General features: G+C 44.8%; 1 protein-coding gene across 1 annotated transcript in view; it reads left to right on the top strand.

Moving 5' to 3' along the window:
* The first annotated feature begins 1,800 nt into the window (after positions 1 to 1,800).
* The window catches only part of ADI1 (acireductone dioxygenase 1), a 27,747-nt gene continuing 11,725 nt past the window's right edge, over positions 1,801 to 17,822 (top strand). The window contains exons 1-2 of the mRNA XM_023198807.2: positions 1,801 to 2,161; positions 8,062 to 8,181. Coding sequence (XP_023054575.1) covers positions 2,042 to 2,161; positions 8,062 to 8,181 — 240 coding nt within the window. The 5' untranslated portion in view covers positions 1,801 to 2,041. The remainder of the gene's footprint in view (positions 2,162 to 8,061; positions 8,182 to 17,822) is intronic.

Below are 17,822 nucleotides of genomic sequence, written 5' to 3'. Positions count from 1 at the left end.
CTGCAACTTCAGACTCCCAGGCTCAAGCAATCCTCCTGTCTCAGCCTGCAGAGTAGCTGGAACTAGAGGTGCAAACCACCACGGCCAGCTAATTTTTGCATTTTTAGTAGAGACGGGGTTTCACCATGTTGCCTGCCTCGGTTGGTCAAGCGATCTACCGTTTTTGGGCTCCCAAAGCGCTGGAATTACAGGCGTGGCCACTGTGCCTGGCATCTGGCTCCTATTTTTAAAAGGTCACTCTGGGTGCTGTGCATAGAATGGAGCGCACGGGGGAAAAAGGAAGCGGTGGGGGGGGGGGGGGGCAATTTCAGTAGTCAATTCCATCAGGCAAGAAAAGATGGCGGAAAGAGTTGGGCTGGAGAGAAGTGAACGGATTTGCAGTGTGTTTCGAATGTCAAAGCAACATGACTTGCTGATAGATTGGATTGGATCTTGAGGGTGAGGGAAGGTGAAACTGAGAGTACACCTAGATTTTTTTATCAAGCCACCGGGCAGTCAGTGCTGCCATTCACTGAGACGGGAAAGGCTAGGGAGAAGCATGTTTTGGGGGTGAGAGTGGGGAATCAGTTGTTTTGGCCATGTTAGGTTTGACATACTTATCAGCCATGTATGTGACACTACCAACTGGATACTCAAGCCTGAGGTTCTGGAATGAGGTCCAGGATGGAGATGTGGCTGTAGGAGCCGGCAGCACAACATGGAAAGTCGCCTGGAGCGAGTGGATAGGGACAGGACGTGGAGAGTCGGGAATGCTCCACCAACCAGTGGTTAGAGGAGCAGGAGCTACGAGAGGCCTGAGAAGGAGCAGCCAGGATGTCCTCATGAAGGAAAATGAGAACATGTTTCAAGAAGGGCATGGGCAACTGTGATGAAAGTTGCTGGTAGGAACAGAAGTGCCATGATTGGATCTGGCAATATGGCAGTCATTAGCAGTTCTCCAGGGGTGAGAAGAGAAGCCTTATTGCGGTGGGTTAAGGAGAAAATGCGAGGTGCGAGATTGCCATTAGACTCTTGCATGAAGCTTTGTCATGAGTGCTGCGGAAAAATGGGCAATGACGTCTAAGATGCAGTCTTGAAGGATGAGTAGAAGCTGGTCACCTGAAGAGGTGGAGAGATAGGCTCTCTAATGAGGATGTATTTGCAAAGTTATTAGAGCAAGGGAATAGAAATGAAAGAAGTGTGTATTTTCGGTGCAGTATTTCTGGAAGTTCAAGAGTCAATTGCATGCTTTGGGGTTGTGCTCTTAAGCAGTCTCATTTAAATCCTGTATGCTTTATTGTTATTTGTTAAAGACACTGAGGGAATGGCTGAGATAATCTGATCTTTTTGAGTTGGTTGGTTTGAAAAGACATCTAGGATGGTCAAGCGGCTGGGCTTTATTAGCTACACTGAAAAATTCAGAATGGGATGGGGAAGCTTGTTTTTATTCAAAGACTAGCACATTACAGCGTATGGGTAAGGGAGAAACGATGAAAAGAGGAAACAAGATGAAGTTTAAAAAGTACAGGATAGCATTGCAGAATGCCGATACTGCAAAAGTCTGGAGAGCGGGGAGGTGGGGGACAACGTCTCACCCCATACCTGGGATCCCGGCTGTCAAGTCTCAACTGTACCCATATGGGTTGCATGAGCTTACAAAATCCTTATTATTATCTGCATTTGCTTTCCTTGCTGTAAACACGTTTAACGTCGTTCGCCTCACAAGATTGCTCTGAAGGTGCAGGGAGACGGCAACGGCATACACAAGGCACGTGCGATGCCTACGGTGAGCTTCACCCAGCCCCCCCGCGCGTCTGGAGAACTGCTGACCCCGGGCCGCTGGGCTCAGGCAGGTCCGAGGGCGCCCAGGGCGGGGCCGGGGCTTGAATGCCTTTGCCTCCGAAAAGCGGAGCCGTGGGGCCTGTCCCGCGCCAGTCCTGCCTCCGCCCCGCCGCCCAATCCCGGCTTCTCGGCGCGTCTACGTCTCCCTATAAAAGAAAGCGCGGCCGCCGGGCTCCGAGCGCGGCCCTACGGTTCGAACACAGACCTCGCTCTGCGCGTCATGGTGCAGGCCTGGTATATGGACGACGCCCCGGGCGACCCGCGGCAACCCCATCGCCCCGACCCCGACCGCCCGGTGGGCCTGGAACGGCTCCGGCGGCTGGGGGTGCTCTACTGGAAGGTACGCGGCCCGAAAGCTCGCAGAGCGTGCGGGACACGCCGAGCCCCCAGCGATGCGCACAGCCCAGCCTCCTCCGGGTGCCAGGTAGCGGCCCAGGAGCCGCGGTATGCTGCGCATGCTCAGCAGCGGGGAAGCGGGGGGGGGGGGGGGGGGGCCGGGGGCCCCCCCCGGGGCCGGGGGGGGGCGGGGGCGGCCCGGCGGGGGGGGGGGGGGGCGCGGGGCCAGCCGGCGGGGGGGGGGGGGGGGGGGGGGGGGGGGGTCCGTGGCCGCTCCCGGTGCCTGGGGCGGGCTGCTGTCGCTCAGCAGTGCAGCTGGATAGTCAGGGCCTCCTGCGCGGCGCCTGCGTGTGCTGCGCATGCTCAGCAGCGGCATTGAGAGATCGGCGGTCAGCTCCCAGAGCCTAGGGTGTGCTGCGCATGCTCAACAGCGGAGTTTAAGGGGTCGACGGTCGGCTTCCGGCGCCTGGGGTGTGCTGCGCATGTTCGGCAGCGGGGCTAGTGGGGGTCGGCGGTGCGTTTCTGTGGCCTGGGGTGTGCTGCGCATGCTCAGCAGCAGCGTTGGCGAGTGAGGGGCTTCGCACCCGGGACTCCCTGCGCACGCGCAGCCCCGGAATTGGCAGCGGCCTAGAGGGTCGGCCGGCTGGGCTGCGAGATTTGCCGGTGGCAGGCTGCGAGCTCGTGGGATGCTTGGTCTTGTCCGACGCCCAGCGCCCGCCTGGATGCCCCCGGTCAAAGGCGCAGGGGTTTCTCTTATATCGGAGGAAGGGGGACTCCGCATGGAAGTGTCCTGGGGGAGGGACCAGGCACCTCCGGATCCAGGCGGGGTCCTGCTGCGGTCTGTCGAGGGTCCTGGGGCCTGGCTCTCGGTGGTGGGGTGGGGGCGTCTCCAGCAGGCGGTGGAGCTGGCTTGGGTACCGGCCGGGCCCGGTGTCAGCCCTGCCTCTAAAGCTAGCTTTGCAAGGCGCTGCAAGGCTTTGCACAGGTGTCCCATTGCTTGCACAGCACCAGTCCTGATATGCTCACCTTGTTTATTTGCAAGTGGTTTTGCAGTAACAAAGGTTTACTGCAGAGGAGAGGGCCAGGGGAGGCCTCAGGGATAGGCTGAGGGGTCACTGGATCTAATGTGCCTTCTTGTGATTTAAATAAAATACACAGGATTACCCGGGACCATTGATTGATTTTACAATCAGTTTGTACAGTTAACACAATTATCACACTTTTTCCCTTGGGAAAGGATTATAGAATAGAATATTCCAGCGTAATATATTTGGAGATCATCTTGTATCCCAAATAACAGAAGAGTGAAGTGACAATTGGCATACCAGTGCCAAACGGGGCATGCGTGTTAATGTTTACGTAGTATTTGCCCTTTCCTAGGAAAAGATGTAACACCTACCTTGCTGGAGGGTACTATCTTCAAAGCAATCTAGTGGTTTATAGTTTTGCATTAATGAGAGGAGAATACATTTTGGCGTATAATGTCTAATTTTTCCACAATCCAAACAACCAGAGGGTTCACATTAATACACCTGGGGAGTTTCATTGTGCATTTGAGGGTTTTAAGAACAAGAATGAGATTACAGGTTAACTTCTAAATGTATTCAAAGAATAAAAAAATATTTCATAGTCATCTTTTAGATTATTACATGGGCTCAAACAGTTTTTCCTACTGTCTAGTTCTGCTCTGAGTCAAAGGGCTATCAAAATTAAATCATGTTTACTATGTGGTTTTAATGTCCTGTGTATTTTTGTATTCTTTCTTTTTTTTTCTTTTTTTTTTTGAGACAGAGTTTCGCTCTTTTTGCCCGCGCTGGAGTACAAAGCGTGATCTTGGCTCACTGCAACCTCCTCTTCCCAGTTTCAAGCCATTCTCATGTCTCAGCCTCCGAGTAGGTGGGATTACAAGGCACATGCCACCATGCCCGGCTAATTTTGTATCTTTAGTAGAGACAGGGTTTCTCCATGTTGGTCAGGCTGGTCTTGAACTCCTGACCTCAGGTGATCTGACGTCCTTGGCTTCTGAAGTGCTGGGATTATAGACGTGAGCCACCGCACCTGGCCTGTGTGCTTTCTTAATATCCATTCTGGATCAGTGATGTTGGAAGACAAAATTACAACAAATTTAGTTAAAGATCGAATTGACTTTTATTCTTGATTCGTGAATAGGGCAGCCCCCATTCTACAAAATAGAATAAGAGCTCCACAGAGTAATAGCACAACAGTGGGTTTTGTATGGTGGCAACAAAGAAACAGAACAATAGGGAAAACAGCTGATTGGTTAACATCAAGTTACATTAGGTTACTTTTTTGTAAGAGTTAAAAAGCGACTTCCTTATTCTGATTCAGGAAGATGTGAATCTTCTGATCTCAGGAAAAGCTGGTCTGAGATCCACCTGCTGCTTTAAAGTTTTAGTTTGATCATGTAGCATATGGCATGAGTGGCTGCATTTTGGTTTGGTCTCCTCGTGGGGCCTAGTGCAGTGGCTTAGTCCAAAACAATGAGCTCTGCTGGGTCAGGCATGGTGGCTTCTGTCATCCCAGCACTTTGGGAGGCCAAGGCGGGCAGATTGCCTGAAGCCAGAAGTTTGAGACCTCATCTCTAAAAAAACCCAAAAAAACAAAAAAACCACACACACACCCCATATAAACATTATATCTATATAACATCTCCCATAATTTTTATATAACAGAGGTGACACATATGGACATGTTTGTGTATCTTATTAATCTGTTATTAGTGACACAGAGTTCTAAAAAGCCTTTTCGCATACACACAAACAATTGGAAGATTATTTTAGCTTGAATAAACTAAATCCCTTTAGAATAAACTAAATACCTGCTGCTATAACAAAATGACAAAAGTAGCTTAAACTGGGCAATTTATAAATAACAGCAATTTATTTCTTCTAGTTCTAGAGGCTGAGAAGTCCATGATTAAGGTGCCAGCAGATTCAGTGTCTGATGATGATCCTGTCCTCATAGATAGTCATTTCCTTGCTCTGTCCTCATGTGGTGGAGGGGGCAAACTGCTCCCTTACCTCTCTCCCTCCTCTCTCTCTCTCTTTTTTTTCTTTTTCTTTTCTTTTTTTTGAAATGGAGCCTCACTTTGTCACCGAGGCTGGTGGCGCAATCTTGGCTCACTGCAACCTCCTCCTCCTGGGTTCAAGTGATTCTCCTGCCTCAGCCTCTCGAGTAGCTGGGATCACAGGCGTGTACCACCATGCCTGGCTAATTTTTGTATTTTTAGTAGAGATGGGGTTTCACCATGTTAGGGTGGTCTTGAACCCCTGACCTCAGGTGATCTGCCCACCTTGGCTTCCCAAAGTGCTGGGATTATAGGTGTGAGCCACAGAGCCCAGCTCATCTCTCTTATAAGGCCACTAATCCTATAAATGAGGGCTTGACTTAATCACATCCTAAAGGTCCCACCCCTTAATACTATCACATTTGTGTTAAGTTTCCACATAAGAATTTGGGGTGGACACATTCAGACCATAGCAAATAGTACTGTGCATATCATGCAGTGGATGTGCTAAGTTTTAAAGTCATCTTTGTAGAAAATAACATATCGATGACTAGTACTTTAATACATTCTAGAGTATTGGGGGAACCCGCCCCCAATATTTCAGCATAGGTTCTATTTTCCGTAAGTGTCGGCCAGTTGAGAAATAAAGAGAGACAGTATAAAGAGAGAAATTTTACAGCTGGGCTGCCGAGGATGACATCACATATCGGTAGGACCGTGATGCCCACCTGAGTCTCAGACCAGCAAGTTTTTATTATGGGTTTCAAAAGTGGAGGGGGTATAAGAACAGGGAGTAGGTACAAATATCACATGCTTCAAAGGGCAAAAAGCAGAACTGCTAATAAGAGTTTAACAAAGATCACATGCTTCTGAGGGAACAGGACAAAGGTCAAAAGCAGAACTACTGATAAGGGTCCAACAAAGATCACAAGGCAAAGGGCAAAAGCAGAACTACTTTTTTTTTTTTTTTTTTTTGGAGATGGAGTTTCACTCTTTGTTGCCCAGGCTGGAGTACAGTGGTGCGATCTCGGCTCACTGCAACCTCCGCCTCCTGGGTTCAAGTGATTCTCCTGTCTCAGCCTCCCGAGTAGCTGGGATTACAGGCACCCGCTACCACACCTGGCTAATTTTTGCATTTTTAGTAGAGACGGGGTTTCACCATGTTGGCCAGGCTGGTCTTGAACTCCTGACCTCAGGTGATCCACCCGCGTCGGCCTCCCAAAGTGCTGAGATTACAAGTGTGAGCCACCACGCCTGACCAAAAGGCAGAACTACTGATAAGGGTCCAACAAAGATCACAAGGCAAAGGGCAAAAACAGAATCACTGATAAGAGTCTATGTTCAGCGGTGCACGTATTGTCTTGATAAACATCTTAAATAACAGAAAACGGTTTGAGAGCAGAGAACCAGTATGACCACAGATTTACCAGGGCAGAGTTTTTCCCCACCCTAGTAAGCCTGAGGGTACTGCAGGAGACCAGGGCATAGCTCAGTCCTTACCTCAACTGCATAAGACAGACATTCCCAGAGCGGCGATTTATAGACCTCCCCTGAGGAATGCATTCCTTCCCCAGGGTATTAATATTAATATTCCTTGCTAGGAAAAGAATTTAGTGATATCTTCCTTACTTACACATCCGTTTATAGGCTGTCTGCAAGGAGAAAAATATGGCTCTCTTTGCCCGACGCCTCAGGCAGTCAGACCTTATGATTGTCTTCTCTTGTTCCCTAAAAATCGCTGTTATTCTGTTCTTTTTCAGGATGCACTGATTTCATATTGTTCAAACACACATGTTTTACAATCAATTTGTACAGTTAACACAATTATCATAGTGGTCCTGAGGTGATGTACATCCTCAGCTTACGAAGATCCAGAATTAGATTAAGAGATTAAAGTAAAGACAGGCATAAGATTTTATAAAAGTATTATTTGAGAACTGATAAATGTCCACGAAATCTTCACAATTTATGTTTCTCTGCCGCAGCTCCAGCTGGTCCCCCCATTTGGGGGTCCCTGACTTCCCGCAACACTGGAGTTTGTTGTTCAGTTAAGTAGTGATGATATAATGTGCAGTTTATTGCAAAACATAAAGTGTGCTAAATTCACTGCCAGTAGTTTTAAGAGTTCAGATTAATTCTGTCTGGAGCTTCATCAGGGAAGTGCTTCGTAAGGAAGGAACAGTAAAATTGAACCTTAATAGAGATAGAATTGTAATAAATGAAAATGTTGAATGGGAATTTTAGGCATAGAAAACTGTCATGAGCAAGGTTGTGGGGATGTTAAATATCAAATATTTTTAAGATAGCCAATCATCCTATTTGGTTTAGAATGTAGAGTTCTTTAAAAAGTAGGAGACAAGGAACAGATAGAAGTAGAGAAGTCAGCTGGGGCCAGATGATAGAAAGTTAATTAACTCAGCCTAATTAACTTGAGTTTTATTTGCAAGCTGTGAGGGCATACAATGGTTTGGCTCATGGAAACAAACTGACCAAAGAGATGGCATTGAGGATCAATGAGACTCATGAGTGGGATGGTGGCAGAGAAACAGGACACAGTGAGGGATCTGTGGATAGGTCAGACAGGCTTGAGTTGGTGAGACCATCATCTCAAAATGGGAAAAAGAATTCCTTGGGATGGGCTCTTGCAGAAAAGGGAGGCAGAAATCAAACAGAAATCTGTTATATGTATAGCTGGTGTATTGGAGAATGGAAAATCCATTAAATGGATAGAAGAGATGAAGAGAGTTAGTTGATGGTTGAAAGAATAACAAATGATAAATTTGGAGTATAAAATCATATTGGAGATCCAGAAAGAGAATGTTTCTACATCTCCTTGTTAATCTGAGCTCTTGTTTGTGGTGGGTTAACTCTTTTAGCTGGATGCTGACAAATATGAGAATGATCCAGAATTAGAAAAGATCCGAAGAGAGAGGAACTACTCCTGGATGGACATCATAACCATATGCAAAGATAAACTGCCAAATTATGAAGAAAAGGTAAGGGAGCCCTGGATTACCTGGGAAAGCAGTATCATTATATTCACTACTAATAAATGCAATATTTTCTTTCCTTTTTCTTTTAATGTCTGTATGAGGCCATTCTTGCATTGCTATAAAGAAATACCTGAAACTGTGTAATTTATAAGAAAAGAGGTTTAATTGGCCCACAGTTCTGCAGGCTCTACAGGAAGCATCTGTTTTCTGACACCACCATCTGCTTCTGGGGAGGCCTCAGGAAGCTTACAGTCATGGCAGAAGGCAAAGTAGGAGCAGGCATCTCACATAACAGGAGTGGGAATGAAAGAGAGTGCAAGGTGTCACACCATTTTAAATGACCAGATCTCACAGGAAATTACTCACTATAGTGAGGATAGCACCAAGAAGATAGTGCTAAGCCATTCATGAGAAATCCACCCTCATGATCCAGTCACCTCCCACCAGGTCCCAATTTCAATACTGGGAATTACATTTCAATATGAAATTTGGGTGGAGACACAAATCTAAACTGTATTATTCTGCCCCTAGCCCCTCCCAAGCCTCATGCCCTTCTTGAATTTCAAAATACAATCATCTCTTCCCAATAGTCCCCCAAAGTCTGAACTTGTTCTAGCAGTAACTCAAAAGTCCTAATTTCAAGTCCAAAGTCTCATCTGATACTCATCTCCTTTTACCTGTGAGCTTGTAAAATCAAAACAAGTTAGTTACTCCCAAGATACAAAGGGGGTAAAGGCATTCGGTAAATATTCTCATTCTAAAAGGGTGAAATTGGTTAAAAGAAAGGAGCTACAGGACCCATGAAAGTTCAAAATTCAGCAGGGCAGCCATTAAATCTTAAAGCTCCAAAATAATACCCTTTGACTCCATGTCCCACATCTAGGGCACACTGGTGCAAAGAGTGGGCTCCCAAGGTCTTAGGCAGCCCCCTGTGGCTTTGCAGGGGCTTCTGAGGCTGCTCTCATGGGCTGGCTTTGAGTGTCTATAGCTTTTGCAGGTGCAGGGTGCAAGCTGCCAGTGAATCTATCATTCTTGGGTCTGCAGGATGGTGGTTCTTTTCCCACAGCACCTACACAGTGCCCCAGTGGGGACTTCGTGTGGGGACTTCAACCCCACATTTCCCCTCTGCACTGTCCTAGTAGAGGTTCTGCATGAGGGCTTCTACCCTGCAACAGACTTCTGTCTAGACACCCAGGCTTTTCCATACATTCTCTGAAATCTAGTTGGAGAATCCCAAGCCTCAACCCTTGCACTCTGTGCACTCACAGGCTTAATAACACATGGAAGCTGCAAAGGCTCATGGCTTGTGCCCTCCGGACCTGTGGCCCGAGCTGTACCTGGGCCCTTTTGCTCTGAGGCTAGAACCCTAGCAGAACCCAAGCAGTTGGGATGCAGGAAGCAGTGTCCTGAGACTCTGCAGGGCAGAGGGGCTCTGGGCCTGGTCCATGAAACCATTCTCTCCTTTTAGACCTCTTGCCCTGTGATGGGAGGGGCTGCCTGAAGGTCACTGAAATGCATTTGAGGTTTTTTTCTCCATTGCCTTGGCTATCTTTGAAGTTATGCAAATTTCTCTAGGAAGAGGTCTCTGAAATGCCTTTGAGGGTTTTTCCCCATTGTCTTGGCTATCAGCCCTTGGCTTCTTTGTTGTTATGTAAATTTCTCAAGGAAGTGGTTGCTCTACAAACCTGCTTGAAATCCTCTCTCAAAAACTTTTTATTTCTTTGCCATGTGGCCAAGTCGCAAATTTTCCAAACTTTTATGCTCTGCTTCCCTTTTAATATAAGTTCCGGCTTCAGGTCATTCCTTTGCTCTTGCATCTGTGCATAGGCTGTTAGAAGCAGGCAGGAAACATCTTGAACACTTTGGTGCTTAGAAATTTCTTCTACCATATACCCTAAGTCATCACTCTCAAATTCAAACTTCCACAGATCCCTAGGGCATGAACAGAATGCAGACAAGTGCTTTGCTAGGCAAACATGTATGATGTTTGCTGTAATTCCTGATAAATTCCTCATTTCCATCTGAGACCTCATTAGCCTGGACTTTATTGTCCCTATGACTATCAGCATTTTGGTCACAATCAATTAACCAGTCTCTAAAAAGTTCCAAACTTTCCCTCATCTTTTCTCTCTCCTTCTGAACCTTCTACACACTTCTAATCTCTGCCTGTTACTCAATTCCAAAGCTGCTTCCATATTTTCAGGTATCTTTATAGCAATGCCCCACTCCTTCTGCTTCTAGAGAGGCCTCAGGAAGCTTATAGTCATGGCAGAAGGCAAAGTGGGAGCAGGCATCTCACATAACAGGAGTGGGAACAAGAGAGAGAATGAGGTGCCACCCAGTTTTAAATAGCCAGATCTTGCAAGAAGTCACTCACTGTGGTGAAGCCAGCACCAAGGGAGTGGTGTAAACCATTCATGAGAAATCCATCCCTGTGATCCAGTCACCTCCCACCAGGTCCCACCTCCAACACTGAGGATTACTATTTAACATGAGATTTGGGTGGGGACACATTGACAAACTGTATCAATGTCTTAGTTTGAATTTCGTATCAGAGTAATGCAGATCTCATAAAATGAGCTGGGAAGTAGTCCCTCCTGTTCAGTTTTTTGGAAGAGTATGTGTAGATAGTATTATTCTTTCCTTATGTTTGGAGATTCACCAATGAAGCCATCTTGGCTTGTAGTTTTGTTTGTGGGAAGGTTTTTAACTTTGAGTTCAATTTCTTTACTAGACAGTAGGGCTACTCAGGTAACCCATTTTTTCTTGAATGAGCATTATTTGTTTGTTTCTCTCAAAGCATTTGTCCATTTCATTTGAGTTGTCAAATTTATTGCCATAAAATTATTTGGAATATTTTCTATTATCCTTTTAATATCTATAGAGTATGTAGTGCTGTCTTTTCTCATTCCTGATACTGATAATTTGTGTCTTCTCTCTCTTTCGTGAGTCTGGATAGAGGCTTATCAATTATATTGATCCTCTCAAAGAGCTTTAGGTTTCATTGATTTTTCTCTTTTTCTATTTTTTATTTCATTGGATTCTACTCTGACCTTTATAATTTGTCTTCTTTTACATGTTTTAATTTGCTCCTTTTTCTAAGTTCCCTAGGTGGAAGCTGAAGTCACTGATTTGAGTTCTTTCTTCGTCATTATTTTTATTATTATTTTAGAAACAGACATTGTTAACATTATTATTTTGCTCTACCACCCAGGCTAAAGTGCAGTGGTACAATCATAGCTCACTGCAGTCTCGAACGCCTGGGCTCCAGCAGTCCTCCCACTTCAGCCTCCTGAGTAGCTAGGACTACAGGTATGTGCCACCATGCCTGGCTAATTTTTTTTTTTTCTTGAAACGGAGTTCTGCTCTTGTTGCCCAGGCTGGAGTGCAATGGTGCGATCTCAGCTCTCTGCAACCTCCACCTCCTGGGTTCAAGCGATTCTCCTGCCTCAGCCTCCCAAGTAGCTGGGATTACAGGCATGTGCCACCACGTCCAGCTAATTTTGTATTTTTAGTAGATACGGGGTTTCTCCATGTTGGTCAGGCTGGTCTCAAACTCCCGACCTCAGGTGATCTGCCCGTCTTGGCCTCCCAAAGTGCTGGGATTACAGGCATGAGCCACCGCGCCTGGACTGGCTAGTTTTTTTTAAAAAAGATTTTGTAGAGATGGAATCTCACCAGGTTGTTCAGGTTGGTCTTGAACTCCAGGTCTCAAGTGATCCTCCCACGCTGGCCTTGCAGAGTGTCGTTTTTCTTTCTGTAGTACGGGGTTTAGTGTTGTAAATTTCCCCCAGAGTACTGTTTTAGTGGCATCACACACATTTTGATAATTTTGATATATTTTTCATTTTCATTTAATTTTAAGTACGTTCTAATTAATTTACTTTTTAATTTTATCTTTGACTTGTGGGGATGTTTTGTTTTGTTTTTAGATATTTTTAGTTTCCAATTAATTGGGGATTTTTCTAGATTTTTAAATTTGTTTCTAATTTATTTCCGGTGTAGTCAGAGAATAAACTTTGTATAATTTGAGTCTTTATAAATATATTGAGACTTGTTTTATGGTCCAGAATGTTATCTGTCTTGGTGAATGTTTCTTGTGAGCTTGAGAAGAATGGATATATTCTGTTGTTGTTGAATGAAGTAATCTATGAATGCCAATACGAATAGTTGATTGATGGTATTATTCAGATCAACTATATCTTTTCTGATTTTCTGCTTGTTGGATGTCAATTACTGTTAGCATTGAAATTTCCAACTATAATAGTGTATTTGTCTATCTTTCTTTGCAATTCTGTCAGTGTTAGCCTCACATATTTTGATGCTCAGCTGTTAGGTACATATGTGATAAAGATTGTTATGTTTCCTTGGAAGATTGACCCTTTTATTATTACATAATGTCCCTCTGTATCTCTGATGATTTTGCTGTTTTTAAAATTCAGATAGCTCCCTCAGCTTCTTCCCCTCCCTCCCTCTCCTTCCTTCCTTCCTTCCTTCCTTCCCTCCCTTCCCTTTCCCCTCCCTCTCTCCTCCCCTCCCCTCCCTTCCCTTCCTTTCCCTTTCCTTTCCTCTCCTTTCCTTCTTCCCTTCTCTTTCCCTTCCTTCTTCCCTTCCCTTCTTCCTTTTTTGACAAAGTATTTCTCTGTCACCTAGGCTGAAATGCAGTGGTGCCATCATGGCTCACTGCAGCCTCAATCTCTCAAGATCAAGTGATCCTCCCATCTCAGCCTCCTAAGCAGCTGGGGCTACAGGTGCACACCACCAAGACTGGCTAATTCATTTTTATTTTTCATACAGGTGGGGTCTCCCTGTGTTGCCCAGGCTGCTTTGAACTCCTGGGCTCAAGTGATCTTGTCTTGGCCTCCCAAAGTGCTGGAATTACCGGCATGAAGCACTGTCTCTGGACAGCATTCTTTTGATTAGTGTTACTATGGTATATCTTTCTCCATTCCTTTACTTTAACCTATTTGTGTCTCATATTTAGAGAGGGCTTCTTGTAGATGACATGTATTATAGTTAGTTTTTAAAATCCATTTTGATAGTTTCTTTCTGTTAATGGTATATTTAGATCATTCATGTTTAAATTGGTTATTAATACAGTTGAATTAATGTCTACCATATTTGGGACTGTTTTCTATTTGCCATGCTTGTTCTTTATTATTTTATTTTTATTTTTATGTATTTATTTATGTTTTGAGGTAGAGTCTCGCTCTGTCGCCCAGGCTGGAGAGCAGTGGCGCAATCTTGGCTCACTGCAAGCTCTGCCTCCTGAGTTCATGCCATTCTCCTGCGTCAGCCTCCCGAGTAGCTGGGACTACAGGCGCCCGCCACCTCGCCAGGCTAATTTTTTGTATTTTTAGTAGAGACGGGGGTTTCACCGTGTTAGCCAGGATGGTCTCGATCTCCTGACCTTGTGATCCACCTGCCTCGGCCTCCCAAAGTGCTGGGATTACAGGCTTGAGCCACCGTGCCCGGCCTATTGTTGTTTTTAAATATTCCCCTCTTTTTCTGCCTTGTCTGGTTTTAATTGAACATTTTATATGATTCTACTTTCTCTCTTTTTAGCTTACCATTAAAAAAAAAATTTAGTGGTTGCCTTAGAGTTTATAGTATACATTTACCCAATAACTGAGTATTCCCAATTCCTCCCTCCCATCTCTTACAACATTGCTGTTATTTATTTTATTCTCCCTATCTCATAATCACCTAATACATTATTACTGACATTACTTTGAATAAACAGTTATCTATTAGATCAATGAAGAACAAATAAATAAAAGATTGTGTTTTAGTTTTCTTATTTCTACTCTCTCTTTCCACTTTACTTAGATCTGAGATTCAGACTTATATAATTTTCTTTTTCATTTGAAGAACTTCTGTGAACATTTATTGGCAAGATAGGTCGGTCTACTGGCGACAAATTCTTTTCTTTTTTGTTTGTCTGAGAAAGTCTTTATTTCTTCTTCACTTTTAAGGAATAATTCTCCTGGATACAGATTGCTAGTTTGGTAGTTTTTTTTTTTCTTGCTTGCTTGTATAGTTTCTGAGGAACGGTCTGATGTAATTCTTTATCTTTTTTCTTTTATAGGTTAGGTGCATTTTTTCCTTTGGCCTTTTTCCAGGTTTTCTGTCTTTTGCTTTCTGTAAGTTTAATATGATATGCCTAGGTACGGATGTTTTCGCATTTATCCTGCTCGGTGTTCTCTCAGTTTTCTGGATCTCTGTGGTGTCTGTCATTAATTTTGGAAAATTTATGGACATTATTTCAAATATTTATTCACTTTGTTCTCTTTCTTCTACTTCTGTTATACCGTTTATGCGTATGTTACATCTTTTATAATTGTTCCACAGTTCAGGGCTATTTTATTCTCCCCCAATCCCTGCTTCCCATTCTTCTTTGTCTTTGCACTTCAGTTTGGGAAGTTTCAATGGACATGTCTTCAAACTTGCTGATTCTTCCTTCAACTTAGTCCATTCTACTAATGAACCCATCAAAGGTATTCTTTGTTTGTGTTAGAGTGATTTTGATCTCCAGCATTTTCTTTTGATTCTCTCTGAGCTTCCCTCTCTCTGCTTATATTACCCATCTGTTCTTGCATGTGGTCTACTTTTTCCATAGAGCCCTTTGTATTAGTCTGTTCTCATGCTGCTATAAACAACTGCCCAAGACTGGGTAATTTATTTTATTTTATTTTTTTTATTATACTTTAAGTTCTAGGCTACATGTGCATAACGTGCAGGTTTGTTACATATGTATACTTGTGCCATGTTGGTGTGCTGCACAAGACTGGGTAATTTATAAAGGAAAGAAGTTTAATTGACTCACAATTCTGCAGGGCTGGGGAGGAAACTTACAATCATGGCAGAAGGGGAAGCAAACACATCCTTCTTCACTGTGATGTCAGGAAGGAGAAGAATGTGAGCTGAATGAAGGGGGAAGCCCCTTCTAAAACCCTCAGATCTCATGAGAACTTACTATCACGAGAATAGCATGGGGAAAGCCGCCCCCCCATGATTCAATTACCTCCCACTGGTTCCTTCCAACCACACGTGGGGATTATGGGAACTACAGTTCAAGATGAGATTCTGGTGGGGACACAGCCAAACCATATCACCCTTACTATAGCCACAATTTTTAAAATTCTCTATCTGATAATTCCAAAATATGTGACCCGTCCCAGTCAGTCTCTGCTGCTTGCTTTGTCTCTTCACACTGTATTTTTTCTCGCCTTATATCGTGCCTTGTTATTTGTGTTGATAGCCTGATATGCTGTATCTGTTAAAAGGAGCTGAGGTGAAGAGGCCATTCATGTGGGGTGTTAGGTTATCTTGGTAGAAGTTTTGTTGTGTTGAATGTTTGCTGTAGCTGTAGATGCCAGAGGCTTTGGTTTCCTTGTTTTGTTTTGTCTCCCCTGGATGTCTTTGCTTTCCTAAAAACTCCTTTGTTAAGATATTTATTCCTTGCAGCTTTGATTCACTTACTGTTCTGGGGCCCTGTTGATGTGAGGGTGAGGCATTGGGGAGGAGAAGTGTTCTATAATCTTAGGCTTATGATCAGGGGTCTTAGTCTTTTACCAGGCCTGAGTTTTTGGGCCGACAGTCAGAAGTGTTTCTTAGCGTCTTTTTTGTTCCTTTGGGCTAGAGAGGGCTGGAGTTGGCCAACTGCCCTTCCCCCATGACAGAGAAGGCTCCGGCAAGGTTGTTTCCCTTGGTTTTTGTTATGGACAGAGTTCTGGGGGTTTTTAAAAATGGTTCCTTTTTCCCTTTTATTGCCTGATACGTAAAGGGATTTTTCTTGGATCTTTGTTGTGAGCACAAGGTGGGGGTTTCTGGATGTGCAAACCCATAAAAGTACAATGTCCCTGTCATACCAGGCGCCCAAGATCTCTCTCAAGCTAGTTCACACTCAGCCTGCAGCAGTTTCTCCAAATTGCCTTGGAAGTGTTCCTACCAGTTCATGGCTCCAGGGAAACTGATCTCAGCTGTGGTTCTGTGTATCCGCTTCTCTCTCCAGATTCAAGGTAGTAATTTATCCAGGGACTTCAGTTCTCTGTTGGATCTAAGAAGGGGAGTAAGACTTCCAAGTGCTTTACGTGTCCAACCAGAAACCAGAAGTTTCATCCTTGACCGACCTGCCAGGCTTCAAGTATTAGTGCACCTCTGCATGTCGGCACAGCTTGAGCTCCTGTTTCTCCACCTCATCTTGGTGCCATTGTTTCAGACAATTAACTTTTTTTTTTTTTTTTTGAGACAGAATCTCACTGTGTTGCCAGGCTGGTCTTGAACTCCTGAGCTCAAGCGATCTGCATGCCTCAGCCTCCCATAGTGCTGGGATTACAGGCATGAGCCACTGTGCCCGGCCCAGTTTACTTTTGTAAACCCCACAGTACATTGTTTTTATTTTTGTCTAAATAGTAAGTTACCTTGTAAAGAGATTTGAACAAGAAGAAGAAAATCTCTGATTACCCGTGTAGCTCTCATTCCGAGTGCCCCTCATTCTGTGGTGTGGGGTCCGTATTTCTGACATTCTTTCCCTACTGCCTGTAGGAGTTCGTGTAACATTTCTTGTAGCGCACATCTGTTGTTAAGGATTCCTTCAGCTTCTGCGCGTCTGAATGCTTTCAGTTTAAAACAATTTTTTTTTTCAGCCGGGCGCGGTGGCTCACACCTGTAATCCCAGCACTTTAGGAGGCCGAGGCGGGTGGATCACAAGGTCAGGAGATCGAGATCATCCTGGTGAACAAGGTGAAACCCCATTTCTACTAAAAATACAAAAAAAAAAAAATTAGCCGGGCATGGTGGCGGGCGCCTGTAGTCCCAGCTACTTGGGAGGCTGAGGCAGGAGAATGGCGTGAACCTGGGAGGCGGAGCTTGTAGTGAGCTGAGATTGCGCCACTGCACTCCAGCCTGGGCGACAGAGCCAGATTTTGTCTCAAAAAAGAAAAAAAATAGAAAAAAAAATAGTAAGTCCGGGTGCGGTGGTTCACGTCTGTAATCCCAGCACTTTGGGAGGCTGAAGCAGGTGGATCATGAAGTCAAGAGATCGAGACCATCCTGGCCAACATGGTGAAACCCTGTCTCTACTAAAAACACAAAAATTAGCTGGGTGTGGTGGTGTGGGCCTGTAGTCCCAGCTACTTGGGAGGCTGAGGCAGGAGAATTGTTTGAACCCGGGAGGTGGAGGTTGCAGTGAGCCAAGATTGCGCCACTGCACTCCAGCCTGGTGACAGAGAGAGACTCTGTCTCAAAAAAATAAAAATAAAAGTAAGTTTTATTGGACTTTGTTTTTTAGGGCAGTGTTAACTTCACAGCAAAATTGAGAAGCAGATATAGAAACTTCCCATACACACCCATCCCCCTGACCTGCACAGTCTTCCCCCTTATCAACCTCTCTCCTCAGAGCAGTACATTGTTTCAACTGATGAACCTGCACTGGCACATCAGGACCACCCCAAGTCTACAGTTCACATGAGGGTCCACTCTTGCTGTTGTACATTCTGTGGATTTGAACAAATGTATAATGACACATGTCCACCATTTTCAAGTCATACGGAGTCGTTTCTCTGCCCTAAAAACCTTCTGTGGTCCACTTCTCCGTTCCTCCCCGCCCGGCCCCGGGGAACCACTGATCTCCGTTCCTCCCC

This window comes from Piliocolobus tephrosceles, chromosome 15, assembly GCF_002776525.5.
Source record: "Piliocolobus tephrosceles isolate RC106 chromosome 15, ASM277652v3, whole genome shotgun sequence".
Classification (NCBI taxonomy): Eukaryota; Metazoa; Chordata; class Mammalia; order Primates; family Cercopithecidae; genus Piliocolobus; species Piliocolobus tephrosceles.
Note: the sequence above shows the minus strand (reverse complement) of the source record. Positions and strands in the feature narration are given on the sequence as shown.